Source organism: Mobula birostris, chromosome 27 (genome assembly GCF_030028105.1).
Source record: "Mobula birostris isolate sMobBir1 chromosome 27, sMobBir1.hap1, whole genome shotgun sequence".
NCBI lineage: Eukaryota > Metazoa > Chordata > Chondrichthyes > Myliobatiformes > Myliobatidae > Mobula > Mobula birostris.
In genome coordinates this window covers 27,632,329-27,650,832 of record NC_092396.1, presented here as the reverse complement: position 1 = coordinate 27,650,832, position 18,504 = coordinate 27,632,329, and the positions used below count along the sequence as shown (strand labels likewise).

At 41.0% G+C, this 18,504-nt stretch overlaps 1 protein-coding gene across 2 annotated transcripts in view; it reads left to right on the top strand.

Moving 5' to 3' along the window:
- Nucleotides 1-18,504, top strand: part of vps13d (vacuolar protein sorting 13 homolog D) — a 316,116-nt gene that overhangs the window by 63,090 nt on the left and 234,522 nt on the right. For both annotated transcript variants that reach the window (XM_072245256.1, XM_072245254.1), the window contains exons 16-19: nt 345-475; nt 11,693-11,825; nt 12,966-15,200; nt 15,698-15,855. In XM_072245256.1, the coding sequence (XP_072101357.1) occupies nt 345-475; nt 11,693-11,825; nt 12,966-15,200; nt 15,698-15,855 (2,657 nt within the window). The remainder of the gene's footprint in view (nt 1-344; nt 476-11,692; nt 11,826-12,965; nt 15,201-15,697; nt 15,856-18,504) is intronic.

The window sequence follows — 18,504 nt, the reverse complement described above, 5'->3', positions numbered from 1 at the left end:
CTGCTTTTTGTTACCCTGCACACACATTTTCATTATATTCATAGTATGTAATGTTTACTGTTAAGTTCATATGTGTGATGAGTAAGGGTGAGACAAAGATTGTGTACTGGTAGCACGTAAATTTCAGAGTTTTAAATGATGGTGATCCCAAGTTATCTTATTATATATTCCAAAATCTAAAATGCTTCTGGCCCCAAGCATTTTGGATTATAGGTACTCAACCAGTACTTGCAAAAGTAAGTTAGTTCTTTTTGGAAAATGTATAGGATCTAGATCTAGGACTCAGGTGCCTACAGATTTCTGCTTTTGAAAAATTGTGTGGAATTTTTCATCCATTTTGGTAGGCTTTGGTTACCAATCACAACTAGAGCTACGCGTGGCAGAAGCTGCTAGAAGACAATACAATAAGCTCAAGATGCAAACGAAGGTGGAGATCAGGCAAACCATCGATCAGCTGTTGGTGGGAGAATTCATTGTAAGTCTGATACCGGTTTCTATATTGAGCCAGATCATACGATTTTCTGACATTTGCGCCATTAATTCTCAATGGTTATGTGTCATAAGCGATCAATTGCATCACTACTGTAAATACACTATGTCACAAACTTTAACAGCCTCGTGGTGAGATAAATCTTGCAGAAAGCTTCAGTAGAAATAAATATTCAGAATTACTCATTTGTATGAATGGATGAAATTTGTGCTGTGGATTAATCGATCTTGATAGCAGTATTTAGATTTTCTAAATTGTTCTGAATTTTAGCTGCATTTCAATTCTAGATTAAAATCTCACTCCAGAGATTGAGCACAAATCTAAGATTATACTCCATTGCTGAACCGAGGGACTGTTGCATTGTCAGGCATGTCTTTAAACAGAGATTCAATCTATCTTTTCTTTAGGCACTTGAAATCTGTGATTTTGAAAAAAAAATAAGTATGTAGTTAACTCTCGTCTCTTGACTAATAGTTATTCATTTCTTAGTATTAATCAACAAGTACCATGTCTTGTTATTGTTAAAACGTGTTTTAATGGAGTGTGTTGTATGCAAATTGGCAGCTGTATTTCTCCTGTAACCGCAGTGACTACACCCAGGAGTCATGGCTTGCAAAACACCTTGGAATACTCTAAAAGGGAAGTGAGGTGCACTAATTACATCCACATCTTTCTTTAAAATGCATACCTGTCAGGCAGGATTTCCAACAACCTCAAAAAGTGAATTTATTTATCTCTTTTGCTTTCTTTCTATAAGGTTACAGGATTTTAAACCCAAACTGAGTTTGCTTGCTTACCAATTTACTTATTTTTTTCGCTCTTTTCAACCCTGACAATACTCTGCTCTTTCAGTCTTAGCGTTCTGTTTAGTGTTTTTTTTAAATGTTATTTTTGTAATCAAAGTAATTAGTATTGTCAGTCTGTTTGAGTATTCTTGCAGATTCCATACTGAAGTATAACAACACAATGACATCTACAGTTTTTAAATGCTTTGGCCTTATTGACCCACAGTTTTGTATTCTAAATGACAGTGTTGATTGCACATCAGAACAAATTGGGTTGAACACCTGAGCATTTTCTTTCAGTATCAGACATTCATAACTGTGAATTCTATGCTTAATGTTTTTGCTCATATGCAGGAAAAGATTAATGTTGCTAGTACTACTTCTGCCCCTTTGCCCAGAGCATGCCATTGGCTACAGTGCTGTTCTATTTGCCTTTAGCAAGATGCATAGCCCACCTTCCTAAAGTCTCTTCCCTGTGTCTTGGCTCATCTGCTATTGTGAACCAAATTAAGGAGCGTGCTGGCTCCGAATGCAATAATATCAAGTTCTTCTTGCCATTGTCTTACCTCTCACCCACTTGAACTTTATCTCATCCAAAACTCTCATGTATTTTGTGTATTGATTGCCTTTTGCCACAATCAGTTCCTTGCTAAATTATGCTGGCTCCTAGTTCTCAAATGGCCCAAATTTAAAATAATAATTCTGAACCAGTTTAATTGTTAATAATTAATTGGATATCAAACTATTATCCGAAAAGTGAACTAGATGGAAAAATAGGAAGAAAAATTCTAAATTATATTTAATCTAGACAAATGTGAAGTAATACATTAGTTGAAAGCAGACAAGACATTCAGCTACCCCGTAAATGGTAAAATACTGATAAGGACAGAGGAAGACAGTGATCCTGTAATATATGTCAACATTTCCTTGGCAATAGGAAAGTTAAAGAAATCACTATGAATACTTCCCTTTATTGTCGAAGTACTGAACATAAGGGAGGGAGATCATGCTCGTGCTACAGCTAGAGTATTGAAAAATGGAAGCTGTGATGGCTTTTTACCTACCACGAGAGTTTCCCAGGGTCATTTTGGTAGCAGTATACATTCCACCTCAGGCTGATGTCAATCAGGCTTTAGATGATCTAAGCAATGGAATCAATATGCACGAAATAGCGCACCCTAATGCCCTCACCATTGTTTTTGGAGATTTTAACCAGGTCAGTTTGAAAAAAATCACTAAGCAATTACCATCAACAGATCACTTGCAATACCAGAAGAAACAACACACTGGACCATTGCTACACCACCATCAAGAATGCCAACCGTGCTATTCCACGCCCTCATTTCAGGAAGTTTGATCACCTGGCTGTACTTCTACTCCCTAAGTATAGGCAGAGACCGAAGACTGCAACACCAGTAGTGAGGACCTAGAAGGTATGGACAAGGGAAGCACAGGAGCACCTACAGGACTGCTTTGAATCGGTCGACTGGACTATTCAGGGACTCATCTTCGAACTTGGATGAGTATGCTGCATTTGTTACCGCCTTCATTAAAACCTGTGTGGATGAGTGTGCGTCTTCAAAGACTTACTGTACATTCCTAAATCAAAAGCCATGGATGAACCAAGAGGTACATCATCTGCTGAAGGCTAGATCTGTGACATTCAAGTCTAGCGACCCAGGTCTGTACCAGAAAATCAGGTATGATTTGCGGAGGGCGATTTCAAAGGTGAAGAGACAATTTCGAACAAGGTTGGAGGCGACATCGGATGCCTGACAGCTCTGGTAGGATTTGCAAGCTCTTACTTCCTACGAAGAGAAACCCAATAGCATAAATAGCAGCGATACTTCACTACCTGATGAACTCAACGTCTTCTATGCCCGCTTTGAAAGGGAGAATACAACTACAGCTGTGAAGATCCCTACTGCACCTGATGACACTGTGATCTCTGTCTCAGAGGCTGATGTTAGGCTGTCTTTAAAGAGAGTGAACCCTCGCAATGCAGAAGGTCCGGATGGCTCTGATAACCTGGCCAACCAATTAGTGGGAGTATTCAAGGACGTTTTCAACTTCTCACTGCTACGGGTGGAAGTTCCTGCTGCTTCAAAAAGGCAACAATTATACCAGTGCCTAAGAAGAATAATGTGAGTTGCCTTAATAACTATCACCTGGTAGTACTTAGATCTACAGTGATGAAATGCTTTGAGAGGTTGGTCATGACTAGATTGGACTCCTGCCTCAGTAAGGACCTGGACCCATTGCAATTTGCCTATCGCCACAATAGGTCAACAGCAGATGCAATCTCAATGGCTCTTCACACGGCTTTAGACCATCTGGACAACACAAACACCTATATCTGGATGCTGTTCATTGACTATAGCTCAATATTTAATACCATCATTCCCACAATCCTGATTGAGAAGTTGCAGAACCAAGGCCTCCGTACCTCCCTCTGCAATTGGATCCTTGACTTCCTAACTGGAATACCACATTCTGTGTGGATTGGTGATAACATCTCCTCCTCACTGACGATCAACACTGGTGTACCTCGGGGCTATGTGCTTAGCCCACTGCTCTACTCTCTATATATCCATGACTGTGTGGCTAGGCATAGCTCAAATATCATCTATAAATTTGCAGACAATACAACAATTGTTGGTAGAATTTCAGGTGGTTACGAGAGAGTGTACAGGAGTAAGATGTGCAAACTGGTGGAGTGGTGTCACAGCAACAATCTGGCACTCAACATCAGTAAGACGAAAGAGCTGATTTCAGACTTCTGGAAGGGTAAGATGAAGGAACACATACCAATCTTCATAGAGGGATCAGAAGTGGAGAGAGTGAGCAGTTTCAAGTTCCTGGGAGTCAAGATCTCTGAGGATCTAACCTGGTCCCAACATATCGAGTTATAAAGAAGGCAAGACAGCAGCTATGCTTCATTAGGAATTTGAAGAGATTTGGTATGTCAACAAATACTCAAAAACTTCTAGAGTTGTACCGTGGAGAGCATTCTGTCTGGTATGGAGAGGGCACTGCACAGGATGGAAAGAAGCTGCAGAGGATTGTAAATTTAGTCGGCTCCATTTTGAGTACCTAGGACATCTTCAAGGAGTGGTGTCTCAGAAAGGTAGCATCCAGTATTAAGGTCCTCTAGCACCCAGGGCATGCCCTTCCCGTTGGGTAGGAGGTACAGAAGCCTGAGGGCACACACTCAGCGATTCAGGAACAGCTTCTTCCTCTCTGCCATCCGATTCCTAAATGGATATTGAACCATGAGACCATAAGATATAGGAGCAGAAGTAGGTCATTCTGCCCATCAAGTCTGCTTGGCCATTCAATCATGGGCTGATCCAATTCTTCCAGTCATCCCCACTCCCCTGCCTTTGATGCCCTGGCTAATCAAGAACCTATCTATCTCTGCCTTAAATACAACCGATGACTTGGCCTCCACGGCCGCTCGTGGCAACAAATTCCACAGATTTACCATCCTCTGACTAAAATAATTTCTCTGCATCGCAGTTCTAAACGGATGACCTTCAATCCTGAAGTCGTGCCCTCTTGTCCTAGACGCCCCTAACATGGGAAATAATTTTGACATATCTAATATGTTCAGGCCTTTTAACATTTAGAATGTTTCTTTGAGATTCCCCCCCCCCCCCCCCCATTCTCCTGAACTCTAGGAATACAGCCCAAGAGCTCCCAGACATTCTTCATATGGTGACCCTTTCATCCCTGGAATCATTCTTGTGAATCTTCTCTGAACCCTCTCCAGTGTCGGCACAGGTGGCCCCCGTTTTCCGAGCGTTCGCTTTATGACACCTTGCTGTTACGAAAGACCTACATTAGTTACCTGTTTTTGCTAACAGAAGGTGTTTTCACTGTTACGAAAAAAGGCAGCTCCTCCCCTGGAACTGCATTCTAGCCGGCATTGCTTAAACACGTGCTTTATCTCAATTTATTTTGTGCATCTGTTAGCAAGATGAGTTCTAAGGTATCAGAAAAGCCTTAAAGAGCTCGTAAGGGTGTTACACTTAGCGTAAAACTAGACATAATTAAGCGTTTCAGTCGTGGTGAACATTGTCTGCACGTTGAACTTCCCTGCATCCACCATTCGCACTATTTATATGCAGAAAGAAAGAATTTTGAAAGCTGCCGATGTTACTGTTGGTTCTGCTCGTAGCAAAGTGGTCTCTCTTAGTCGGCATCCAATAATGGATAAAATGGAAAGTCTATTGCTTGAGTGGATTGATGGGTGTACAAAGCGTGGTGTTCCGTTAAGTTTTCTTATACTTAAGGAGAAATCAGTCAGTCTTTTTAATAAGCTGAAACAGAAAGCTGTGGACGATGGTGATGAAAGTGTTGCGAAAGTGGAATTTAAAGGTAGTCATGGGTGGTTTGATGGGTTTCTGAGGCGAGGGCAGCTTCATAGTTTAGCGTTTACTGGAGAGAGTGCTTCAGCTGATATTGAAGCTGCCGAAAAGTTCCCAGCAGAACTGAAGAAAATAATTACAGAAGGTGGTTATTCGTATAAGCAAGTGCTTAACTGAGATGAAACTGCAATTTATTGGAAAAAAAATCGATAGAAGAAAAGCAGGCTAGGGGACACAAGGCATCGAAGGACAGGTTTACCCTAATGCCTATTATTAACACCACTGGTGATGCTGTCCTTAAGCTTCTACTAGTGTACCATTCAGAAAATACGAAGGCACTTAAAGGCGTTGATAAAACACTTCCCGTTGTGTTCTGTTCACATCCAAGTGGTTGAAGTATCCAAGTGCTTTTTTCTGAGTACATGAGTGGATATGTTAGTCCTTTTGCTGAAAAATACTGTAGAGAAAATAACCTCGATAATAGGTGTCTTGTGATTGGCGATAATTGTGCTGCTCATCCACCAGACGTTACCGAGTATGGCGGTAACATTCGTGTTGCGTTCTCACCGTCGAATACGACATCGTTGCTGCAGCCGTGTGACCAAGGCCTAATAGCTGCAATTGAGGCTTACTATACGCAAAATGTGATGCGTTTTATTGTAAGTACCATCGACAGAGAGGGCAACTCCAAAGCGTCTTTGCGAGAGATCTGGAAAGAATACAATATAAGATTGGCAATCGCCAACATTAGAGATGCTGTCAATAGGCTAACAGTCTTGATGAGAAATGGCGTTTGGAGGAAACTGTGTCCCTAAGTAGTGAACGATTTTAAAGGCTTCAAACCATCAACAATAAATACGGCAATAGTAAGACTGGCTACTGTATATACATTATTTCTACTTTATATAAGCTGTGTATTTTTATGTGTTATTTGGTATGATTTGGCAGCTTCATAGCTTAAAGGTTACTGGAGAGAGCGTTTCTGCCAAGAGTGCTTGCGCCGTGTTTCTGCTGAGAGTGCTGCCATGAGATTTTTGCTGTGCTAGTCAGTGCAGAAAAGTATTTCTACTTTATATAGGCTGTGTATTTATCATATCATTCCTGCTTTTACTATATGTTACTGTTATTTTAGGTTTTATGTGTTATTTGGCATGATTTTGTAGGTTATTTTTTGGGTCTGGGAACGCTCAAAAATTTTTCCCATATTAATAAATGGTAATTGCTTATTCACTTTACGACATTCCGGCTTACGAACCGTTTGATAGGAACGCTGTACCTTCGGATAGCGGGGGAATCCTGTATATCCTTTCTAAAATAAGGAGCCCAAAACTGCACACAATGCTCCAAATGTGGTCTCACGAGTGCCCTATAGCAGGTGCCCCCAACCTTTTTTGCACTGTGGACCGGTTTAATATTGACAATATTCTTGCAGACCTGCCGACCGGGGGTGGGGGGGGGGGGGCGGGTAGGGTTGCCAACGGACAAGAGTAGCAGTCAAATACGTTGGGTTTGCCCCGAGAAAGACTACAATGCGCGGGCACCTGTGTGCGCATACGTGTACGTGCTGATTTTTTTCTACAAACCATTTTTGGCGATTCTGTTGGGCGGAGTTGTTAATCACGACTGGAATATAAGTGGTAAGTGACTAATACACTCAATTTCATTTCTAAAAGGGTTTATCTAACGATTTTAATATTAAACACACAGCGCATATTTTCCTCACATGAATATAGTGATAAGTCAATTATCAGGGGAGGACAGCGGAGCTTGAAGTAAGTGTTGAACGAACTTCCAGTACAAGTGGTAGAGGCAGGTTCGATATTATCATTTAAAGAAAACTTGGATAGGTATATGGACGGGAAAGGAATGGAGGGTTATGGACTGAATGCAGGTCCGTGGGACTAGGTGAGAATAGCGTTCGGCACGGACTAAAAGGGCCAAGATGGCCTATTTCCGTGCTGTAATTGTTATATGGTTATATAGGTCACTTATAAGTCAATAGCATCATAACATTTTAAGTAACGTTTGGATATTAAACACACAGCACATATTTTCCCTGTATGAACATATAAAACCATTGCAACACACCAATATCGCTGAACCAGTGGGAGCCCTGGGCTTGTTTCCCTGCAACAACACGGTCCTATCGAGAGGTGGTGAGAGACGGCGATACTCGAAGGGGACTCCTTATGTCCAGTCTATTCTGCAATTTAGTTTTCGTTGCATTCATTGCAAAGATATGTTGGAAATGGAAGCAACGTTTTCAGTGCTTTCGTGGCTATCTCAGGATATTTAGCCTTGACTTTGATCCAGAATGCCGGCAGAGATGTTATGTCAAACATACTTTTCAGCCCGCCATCATTTGCAAGCTCGAGGAGTTGATCTTCTTCCTGCGCTGACATGGATGATGCGCGGGTAATGACCTCGCGTGCGTTCAAGCTCAACAGTGGCCGTGACAGGGAATGAGGAAAGGTGCAGCTGACTCATATCACCAAATCATATCGTTTCCTCGCGGCCCAGTAGCACATACTTTGCGGCCTGGTACCGGTCCGCGGCCCGGTGGTTGGGGACCGCTGCCCTATAGAGCCTCAACATCACATCCCTGCTCTTATATTCTATACCTTTAGAAATGAATGCCAACATTGCATTCTCCTCCTTCACAACTGACTCAACCTGGAGGTTAACCTTTAGGGTACCTTGCAGAAAGACTCCCAAGTCCCTTTGCATCTCTGCATTTTGAATTTTCTCCCCATCTAAATAATAGCCTGCCCGTTTATTTCTTCCACCAAGTGCATGACTATACACTTTCCAACAATGTATTTTGTTTGCCGCTTCTTTGTCCATTTCCCTAAACTATCTAAGTCTCTGCAGGCTCTCTGTTTCCTCAACACTACCGGCTCCTCCTTGTATCATCATCAAATTTAGCCACAAATCCATTAATATCATAGTCCAAATCATTGACATACGTCGTAAAAAACAGCAGTCCCAACACCGACCCCTGTGGAACTCCACTGGCAACCAGCAACCAGGCAGAATAGGATCCCCTTATTCCCAATCTCTGTTTTCTGCCCACCAGCCAGTGCTCCACCCACGCTAGTAACTTCCCTGTAATTCCATGGGCTCTTAGCTTGCTAAGCAGCCTTATATGCGGCATCTTGTCAAAGGCCTTCTGAAAATCCAAGTACACCATGGCTACTGCATCTTCTTTGTCTACCCTGCTTGTAATTTCCTCAAAGAATTACAGTAGGTTTGTCAGGCAGGATTTTCCTTTCAGGAAACCATGCTGGCTCTGGCCTATCTTGTCATGTGCCTCCAGGTACAACGTAATCTCATCCCTAACAATCGATTCCAACAACTTCCCAACCACTGATGTCCGACTAACAGGTCTGTAGTTTCCTTTCTGCTACCTCCCACCTTTCTTAAATAGCAGAGTAACATTTGCAATTTTCCAGTCATCTGGTACAATGCCAGAGTCTGTCGATTCTTAGAAGATCATCGTTAATGCCTCCGCAATCTCTCTAGCTACCTCCTTCAGAACCTGAGGGTGCATTCCATCAGGTCCAGGAGATTTATCCACCCTCAGAATATTAAGCTTCCTGAGCACCTTCGCAGTCATAATTTTCACTGCACAAACTTCACTTCCCTGACACTCTTGAATGTCCGGTATACCTCAGATGTCTTCCACTCTGAAGACTGATGCAAAATATGCATTCAGTTCCTCTGCCATCTCTGCATCTCTCATTACAATATTTCCAGCGTCATTTTCTATTGGTCCTGTATCTACCCTCGGCTCTCTTTTCCCCTCTATATACTTTAAAAAAAAAAGCCTTTAGTATCTTCTTTGAGATTAGGCGCCAGTTTCCTTTCATATTTCATCTTTTCCTACCTAATGACCTTCTTAGTTTCTTTCTGCAAGTTTTTCAAAGCTTCCCAATCCTCTATCTTCCCACTGGCTCTGACTTACTTGTATGCCCTTGCTTCTGCTTTTACTTTGGATCTAACTTCACTTGCCAACCACAGTAGTGTCTTTCTTCCCTTTGAAAATTTCTTCTTATTTGGAATATATCTGTCTTGTACTTCCACCATTTTTTGCAGAAACTTCAACCATTGTTGCTGCTGTCCTTCCTGCAAATGTCTCTTTCCATTTAACTTTGGCCAGTTCCCCTCTCATGCCATTGTAATTTCCTTTATTCCACTGAAATACTGACACATTGGGTTTTATTTTTCCCTCTCAGATTTCAATGTGAACTCGATCATATTGTGATCACTGTTCCCTAAGAGTTCCTTAATCTTAAGCTCTCTTATCGCCTCCGGATCATTGCAAGACAGCCAATCCAGCACAGCCGATCCCCTAGTGGGCTCAACAACAAGCTGTTCTAAAAAGCCATCCTTTAGGCTACGTTCACACTAGACTGGATAAATCTGTAACCGAAGTTTTTTTCTCTTCGTTTTGACCCTCCGTCCACAATGAAACGGCATTTTCCTCCCCCAAAAACAGAACTTTTCAGAAACGCTCTCCAGAGTGAATAAATCTGAAAACGCCTAATATCCGGCATAGTGTGTACGGGGTAACCGGCTATTTTTAAAACCGCTGTCATGATGTGCCGGAGCAAATGGTGGCAGCAGTGCGGCATTTCATTGAACGCAACCTCCAACACCACAACAATATCTGGCAATAGATGTGTAACAGCCTAATGTAACATTGTATGGAAATACAAGATAACACTGATGCAGACATGTTCTATACATTTAACAAGGAGCTTTATTAATGTATTGCTTGTGCAAACATTCAATAGATGCAATTGTCACTTTTGCCCAGTAACTCATTTTATTGCACAAGTTAAAGACAGCAAAATAATTCACAAAGACATGGCAAGCAAATGAGGTAACAGCAAATTTCACTTTTTCCCAGTTACAAGCATTTAGTTATAGCTGTCATCCCTTTAATCGGTGAAGAGACTATGGCTGTAGGAAATGTTTCTGGACAAATGCACACCAAGTTCTTTGGCAATTTCCTTTTAAGTTTTTCTAATCTGTAACTGGACAAACGTGCACCAAGTATACCATTTCCTGTTCGCTTGTTTTCTGTGTGTCCTGCGCATGCCCAGTAGGAGGAGATTCGCCCAAATATCCACTTTAATGTGGACAGAGGTATTTTCAAAAATGCCTAGTGTGGACGCCTGTCGTTTTTACACGAATCTGGTGTTTTCAAAATTATCTGGTCTAGTGCAGATGTAGCCTTAGACGTTCTACAAATTCTCTCTCTCGAGGTGCAGTACTGACCTGGTTTTCCCAATCCACTTTCATGTTAAAATCCCCGACGATTATCATGACATTGCCTTTCTGACACACCTTTTCTATCTACTGCTGTCATTTGTAATCCACATCCCGACTACTGTTTGGAAGCCTGTATACAATAGCCATGGGGGTTCTCTTATCCTTGCCATTTCTCAACTCAACCCATAAAGACCTGATTCTGATTCTGATAGAAAGCTTTTGGAAATGTATTAGGACGTCATCCTGGCTTCAGAATTTCAACAGTGATAAAGGATTGACCAGAATGAAGTTTTCATTAATTCAGAGGAGACTGAGTTGGGATTAACTGAGATGTATAAAGTTATGTGAGACCAAGATGCGAAGTACCTCTTTCTCCTGCAGTGAAATCAAAGACTTAGCGCAGAGATTTGAGATAATGGTCAGAAGAATTAATGGAAGTTGGGGGAAAATGTAAATTTTGGAAGATGGTACTTGAAAGGTAGATGGAGGAAGAAACCCTCATACTTTAAAGAACCAGGATGAGCATTTGTATCTAGCATAACCTCCAATTCCCTGGGACAAGCCTGATTAGTCAGAACAACCTTCTATTGTCTGGCATGAACAAAATGTATAAAATGACTACTTTCTGTCTGCTAAATTTCTGTAACTGCATGAGCTGATTATTGGCAATAGTAAATGGACTGCTTGCAAATATGCAATTGAGTATTAAATCATTAACATCTGCCATTACTGAAGAAGTGAATATGCCGAATTTATGTTTCTATTACCAGGAAAATGATAAACGTTGGATGATGAATTTAGATATTTCTGCTCCTCAAGTTATTTTTCCAGATGATTTCAAATCTGCAGATTCCTTGCTGGTAGTTGTGGATCTGGGTCGAATTCTGCTAACAAATTTTCGAGGTAATTGCTTTTGAGCTAGTCACTCTCTTTAATGATGTTCTGTTTAAATTGCCTGCACAATTACTGAGTTCAGAAGTTTCTTTGGCTTCAGTAGGCAGTCTCCATTGAAACTGCATAACCTTACCAATGTCATTTTTACATTAATTGAAGATTGTTATGTTTAGCAACAGCACAAATGTTGGAACAAGCCAACACTGTGAAAGACCTGGGTGAATTAATCTTTATGAGGATTGATTTATTCAAGATGATGCCTGAAGTATTAACCTTTGAGTTGCTGTTCTGTTGTGCGTTTAGGATATTTTCAGCTTTATTTAGGATATTTCAACGATCTGTTTTCAAACTATTTTTCATTTTTTTCCCTCTATATTTCCCATTTTCTATTTCTGGTAATGTTTAAAGGAGATGAATAAGTCTTGATTTTTCTTTTACTGTTTTTCTGTGGATTGTTCATTTTCTCACAGCAGTTGAAGTTTTTCTCTGAAGTATTTAACACGCGGCAGTGTTGAAAACAATTCTAACCACCCTTTGTGTTATTTGGAGATAAATGAGTTGATTGAATGCTTTGTACCTTGAATCAGATGTCATAAAGCACAGGCTAGCTTTTGTTTTGCCTGTTATATTGCCCTTCTCAATTAATTTTCCTTAGAAGCACATTCATTCTGTAGATATTGATTGTCATCTGTGGATAGTGGTGACAGAACAGAATTTCTTGTTCTGTCTGTGTTTACATTTTCCTATCAAAATTGAGATTGGCTGACTTGAAATATGACAGGAATTGACCATGAGGCTTCCTGCTCCTATTAGGTATTTCATAGATTCTAGAATTTCATTGGCTAAGTTGTTAGGGAAAACAAAGGTTGTAATGCTGAAATGAGAAATATAAACTTGTAGAAATTTGTGGTTAAATAAAGACTGCTATTGGATTTCTCAAAACTAGGAATAAAGCAAGTTATCCAGTTAATAGGCTGTGGTTTGCTGACGCTAATTACAGCAGTTAGCTCATTTGCATTGTGAAATTTGACAAAACTTATCAAACCTATGTGAGAATATACAGTTGGTGAACATTCACTGTTCAGAAAACTCCTATTAATTTACCATGAGATCTTTTGCCATCCTTAACATCACTCTTTGTATTTACAGATGAGCCCAAGAGCAGAGTCAGCGTCAGACTTTCTGTTCCAGAGGAGGAACTCAGTGATGATGAATACAAGACACCACTAGCCACACCACCCAACACACCACCTCCAGAGCCCAGCTCTGATGCTGGGACAAAATCTACAGAATTCCTTGGTTTAGGATTTACTGAGGAGCAGCTGCAGCAACACTTTATTAACAATAAGCTTTATGAGAAATACTCACTGTCCTTCATGGATATGCAGATTATGGTTGGGCGGGTCATGGATAACTGGAAGCATGCTCAGGATAGTGAAGTTGGGCCAACACATGTTGTTGAGAAATTTAATGTGCTGCTACAATTGGAGCGACGATTAATGTACACCTCTGACCCAAATCGTCCTGGAGCCATGCTTTGTGGCACTCTGCCTGAACTTAAAATACATGTAAATGAGGATAAAATCATGGCATTGCGCAATTTTTTGTCAAGGATAACCACTTCCGAGAATCAGCAGCTATCATGTGAGCAGCAGTCATTGCGGCGAGAAAAAATCTTCAATAAAGTGGATAGCCGGAGCAAGCTACTGGATTCAAAGATGAGTCTAACACAGAGTGTGATGTCACTTGAGCAACATACCCGTGAGGTTCTGGTTGAGTCAAAGCTGCTCATTGCAGAGTTCAAAATTAATTACATGCAGTTAGGGGTGGAGAGTTGTGGACGTTACATATCTGTGCTAAAAGTTTTTGGCATTAATTCCAACTTTGTGAAGAGGCCTTATGATAGTGAGGTGACACTGTCTGTACATGGTTTGCTGTTGGTGGACACGGTACAGACATATGGGACTGACTTTGATTTGCTGATGGCATCTCACAAAAACTTGAGCTTTGACATTCCCACAGGAAGTCTTCGTGATAGTGGAGCCCAGTCTCCAATCTTTCCTCACCCTACTGTCACTTCACTGGTCAATAATGATATCTCACTAGTTAAAAATAAAATCACATTGAGCAACTCAGCAGCACTGGATGAGCAAGTACCTCCATCATCTACTGCTCAGGACCAGGATGTCCTGATTAAACTGGAATATCAATTTGTGAGCTCCAATTGCCCTTCTATGAATTTGGATAGCTCTTTGCAAGTCATGACTTTGCAGGTCAACAATCTGGATATTATCCTTAATCCAGAAACTATGGTTGAACTCATTGGCTTTCTACAGAAGTCCTTTCCAAAGGCCAAAGAAGATGCAACTCCAGAGTCTCCACTTATTGATCCAGCAATGAGTTTTGAAGATGGAGAGTCTATTCAGTCTACCTACGATCAAAATACACAAGTGGCAGTAGAAATCCATCGGTTAAATGTGTTACTTCTTCGGACTGTTAGGCTAACAAGTGGGGAGAAACTGGGAAGAAAAATTGCTACAGCTAGTATCAATGGCACCAAGGTAAATGTTTCAATGGGCAGTCGATTTGAAATGAATGGATCTCTTGGTTGCCTTCAGTTACTGGACTTGACACAAGATGAAATAAAAAATCATTTTGTAGTAAGCATTGGAAATACAGAAGCATATGAAACAGTTAGTGATTTTGGGTTCTTTCAGTCTATCATGAGGTCTGAAACTGAGATGAATCGTAGTGAAGCTTTGAGCTTTACATTCATTGAAAAATCACAAGAGGAGTTTATGTTGAGTCTGCACATGGCATCATTACATTATAACCATTCACCAAAATTTCTTAAGGAACTTTCCTTATCCATGGATGAACTTGAAGATAACTTCCAAAATATGCTAAAGAGTGCAGCTTCCAAAGTCTCCACTGTCCTGGTAAACAAAACAGCTGAGTACAGTGAGATGGTTTTACTTTTTGAAAAGCCACGTAAGTCAAGGGATATGTTTGAGCTTGATGATGATGTTAATGCTGGGATGGAAGCTCGTGAGCATAACCCAGTGAAATTAATCTTGAACATTAACATTGAGTCACCTGTGGTTGCAGTCCCACGGAAGCCTGGAAGCTGTGAGCTATTGGTTGGACACTTGGGCCGGACTTCAATCCAGAATTTTGTAACTGGTGAAGATGATTCTGGGAGGGACCGACTACAAGTGGAAATTAAAGATATCAAAATGTACTCCCTCAATAACAGCGTGCCCTGTTCCAAGACTGATGCCAGTGAATCTCCTCAGTCAGCTTCTGGTGCTGCTAGCACCTCCAGTCAGGAAGAAATGCATTTCACACGACAAAATTTCTTTGATTCCGTGCACAAGGGTCAAGGTCAGTTCAAAGAACACTTTTGAATTAATGCAATTTTGCATTGTTTTGATAAGCAATCCACTGCCTAGTCTGTAAGTAAACTTTGCAGCTGTTAAAGATGCCAGGTTTAATCCTTGGCTTGTGTGTGATTATTAGCTGACAAGAGGAAGTCATTATTGATGTGATCTATGAAGCAAATATTTACTTTATCTAATATAAAACAGCAGAAAATAAGAGCAGGAGTCGGCCACCTGGCTTCTCAAGCCTAGTATACCCAGCCTTTCAGTATGAACATGGGGTGCTCATTTCTTCTTCCCTATCATTTGGAAGTGAGGAACGGCTGCTTGGTTCAGTTATCTGCAGAGAATAATCCTCCCAAATAAACATGGAAGGAAATTTTGGATTTGCTTTTAGAAAAGAAACACTTAATCATTTGATTCTAATCAGTGTTCATCTTAGTCAAATATCATTGTATCACTTGGCAGAAGTTGTACTCTCATTTCTTATTTTTTCCCCAGCCTTTCATATCCTGAATGACACCACAATCCAGTTCGTTCTAGAGAAAATTCCAGTCGACACAGATCCAGGGTTATCATTTCCAGCTGTAAATTCTTCAGATTCCTTTGAAATAACCAATAAAATGAAGATAGAAGGAAAATTTGTCAATCCTTTGAAGGTATAAGACCGATTGCACCAACATGAGTTGTACTTGTGATTTAAGCATATAATATAGAAACACATTAACAAGATAATATTGAATGGCCTTTTCCTGTTTTTGTGTAATTAGAGGCTCTATTGATTATATAATGTGAATCTGTCACTGTTCTCCTTGACTGCATAAAAATTTAGCCTTCCTCTGATATTCTCTTCAATATTGTTGCTTGTCATTCCTTTAAATGTTGGCCATGGCTTATATTCAGACAAATATTTTATCACATGAATGTAGCTGTGGGTTGTAATAATAACACATGCAATTTAATTTGGATATTCCTTGTTTGCTCTTATCGAAGATTATTAGACAAAATGACCATAACTAGTGAGGCAAGAACAGAATTGTTTTTCTCTCACTAATATCTGGGATTGACTAAAATAACATGAACCACAGAATATAAACATGAGAAAGTCTGCCAATGCTGGTAATCCAAAACAACAGACACAAAATACTGGAGAAACTCAGCAGGTCAGGCAGCATCTATGGAGTTGACGTTTTGGGTGGAAATCCTCCTTCAGGACTGAAAAGGAAGGGAAAAGTAGGGGGAGAGGAAAGAGAGATCTAGAAGGTGATTGTTGAAGCCAAGTGCAAGTGGGAAAGGTAAAGGGCTGGAGAAGAAGAAATCTGATAGGAGAGGAAAGCAGACCATAGGAGATAGGCAAGAAGAAGGGGGCCGAGTGGAAGTGATAGGCAGGTGAGAAGAGGTCAAAGACCAGAGTGGGGAATAGAAAAGAGGAGGGGTGGGATTTTTTTTTAAGTGGAAGGAGAAATCAATATTCATGCCATCAAGTTGGAATACAAGGTGCCCACCAGATGGAATATAAGGTGGTTCGCCTTCATCTTGAGGGTGATCCTATCCAGGCACATGAGATGGCCACAGAGTGCCATGTCAAAATGGGAATTGGAATTAAAAAGTTTGGCCACCAGGAAGTTTTGTTTTTGTCTGATTAGTGGAGGTGCTCGACAAAGGGGTCCCCCAATTTAGGACAGGTCTCATCAATATCGAGGAGGTCGCATCGGGAGCACTAGGTACAGTAGACAACCCCAGCAGATTTGTGGGTGAAGTGTTGCCTCACCTGGAAGAATTGTTTGACGCCCTGAATGGAAGTAAGAGAGGAGGTGAATGGCAGGTGTAGCACTTGGACGACTTGCAGGGGTAAGTACTGGGATAAAGGAATCACGGAGGGAGCAATTCCTGGAGAAAGCGGAGTGAGGGAGTGGAGGTAAAAGTGCGTTTAGTGGTAGGATCCCTTTGGAGATGGTGGAAATTGCAGAGGATGATGTGATGTTCATGGGGCACATGGAACTCTATCACTGGTGTGACAGTGTGAAGATGTGGTAAGTGTGGATGTTCAGGAAATGGAGGAGATGTGGGTGAGGGCAGCATCAATAGTGGAGGAAGGGAAACCCTATTCTTTGAAGCAGGAGGACATCTCACACGTACAGGAAAGGAAAGCCACATCCTGGTAACAGATGCAGCAGAGGCAAAGGAATTGAGAAAAAGGAATAGCATTTTTACAGGAGATAGGTTGGGAAAAGAGGTATAGTCAAGATAACTGTGGGAATCGGTAAATTTATAAAAGATGTTGGTTGACAGTTTGTCTCCAGAGATCAAGGAAGGGGAGGGAGGTTTCAGAAATGGCCTGATTGAAGTTACAAGCAAGGTAGAAGTTGGAAGCAAAGTTGATGATCTTGACGAGCTCAGCATGGGTGTATGAATAGCTACTGCACATATGGAAGACCTTTAACCCATCAAGCTTGTAGCAGCCCTGTATTAGAGCAATGCTGTTATCTCACTCTGCTTCCCTCCCCTAATACCTCTGCAAATTCTTCCCTTTCAGATAGCCTTTGTACACTGTGATTGAATCTGTCTTCACAACTGCGCAGATCATAATCATTGCTGTGTAAAAATGTTATTTTGCATTAGTTTTGGTTCTTTTTGCCAATCATCATCATTCTGCACCACTGGTTCCTCACACCTCTGCCAATTAAAACAATATTTTTGCCTATACCCTACAAAGTTGTAAGTAATCTGAGATACCTGCTCTGCAATCAGTTCTAACTTTTACACTTGATTAAGCTCATCATCCTTGGGGAGTTATTTTGGTAAATCTTTTCTACCTTTACCTGTACATGCTAGAACTGAGCACAATACTCCAACTATTGCTGAACCAAAGTTTTATAAATGTTTAATCACAAACAAGAGAAGATCTGCAGATGCTGGAAATCCAAGCAACACACACAAAAAGCTGGAGGAACTTAGCTGGCCAGACAGCATCTATGGAAAAGAGTAAACAGTCAATGTTTTGGCCTGAGACCCTTCATCAGGACTGGGAAAAAAAATGAGGAGTCAGAGTTAGGAGGTGGGGGGAGTGGAGGTAGAAAGGTGATAGGTGAAACCTGGGGCTGGAAGTGTTTAAAGTAAAGAGCTGGGAAGTTGATTGGTGAAAGAGATACAGGGCTGGAGAAGGAGGAATCTGATAGGAGAGGACAGAAGGCCAAGAAAGAAAAAAAAAAGGGGAGAAGCACCAGAGGGAAATGATAGGCAGGAAAGGAGATAAGGTGAGATGGGAATGGTGAAGGAGAGGGGTGTGGGGCATTACTGGAAGTTCG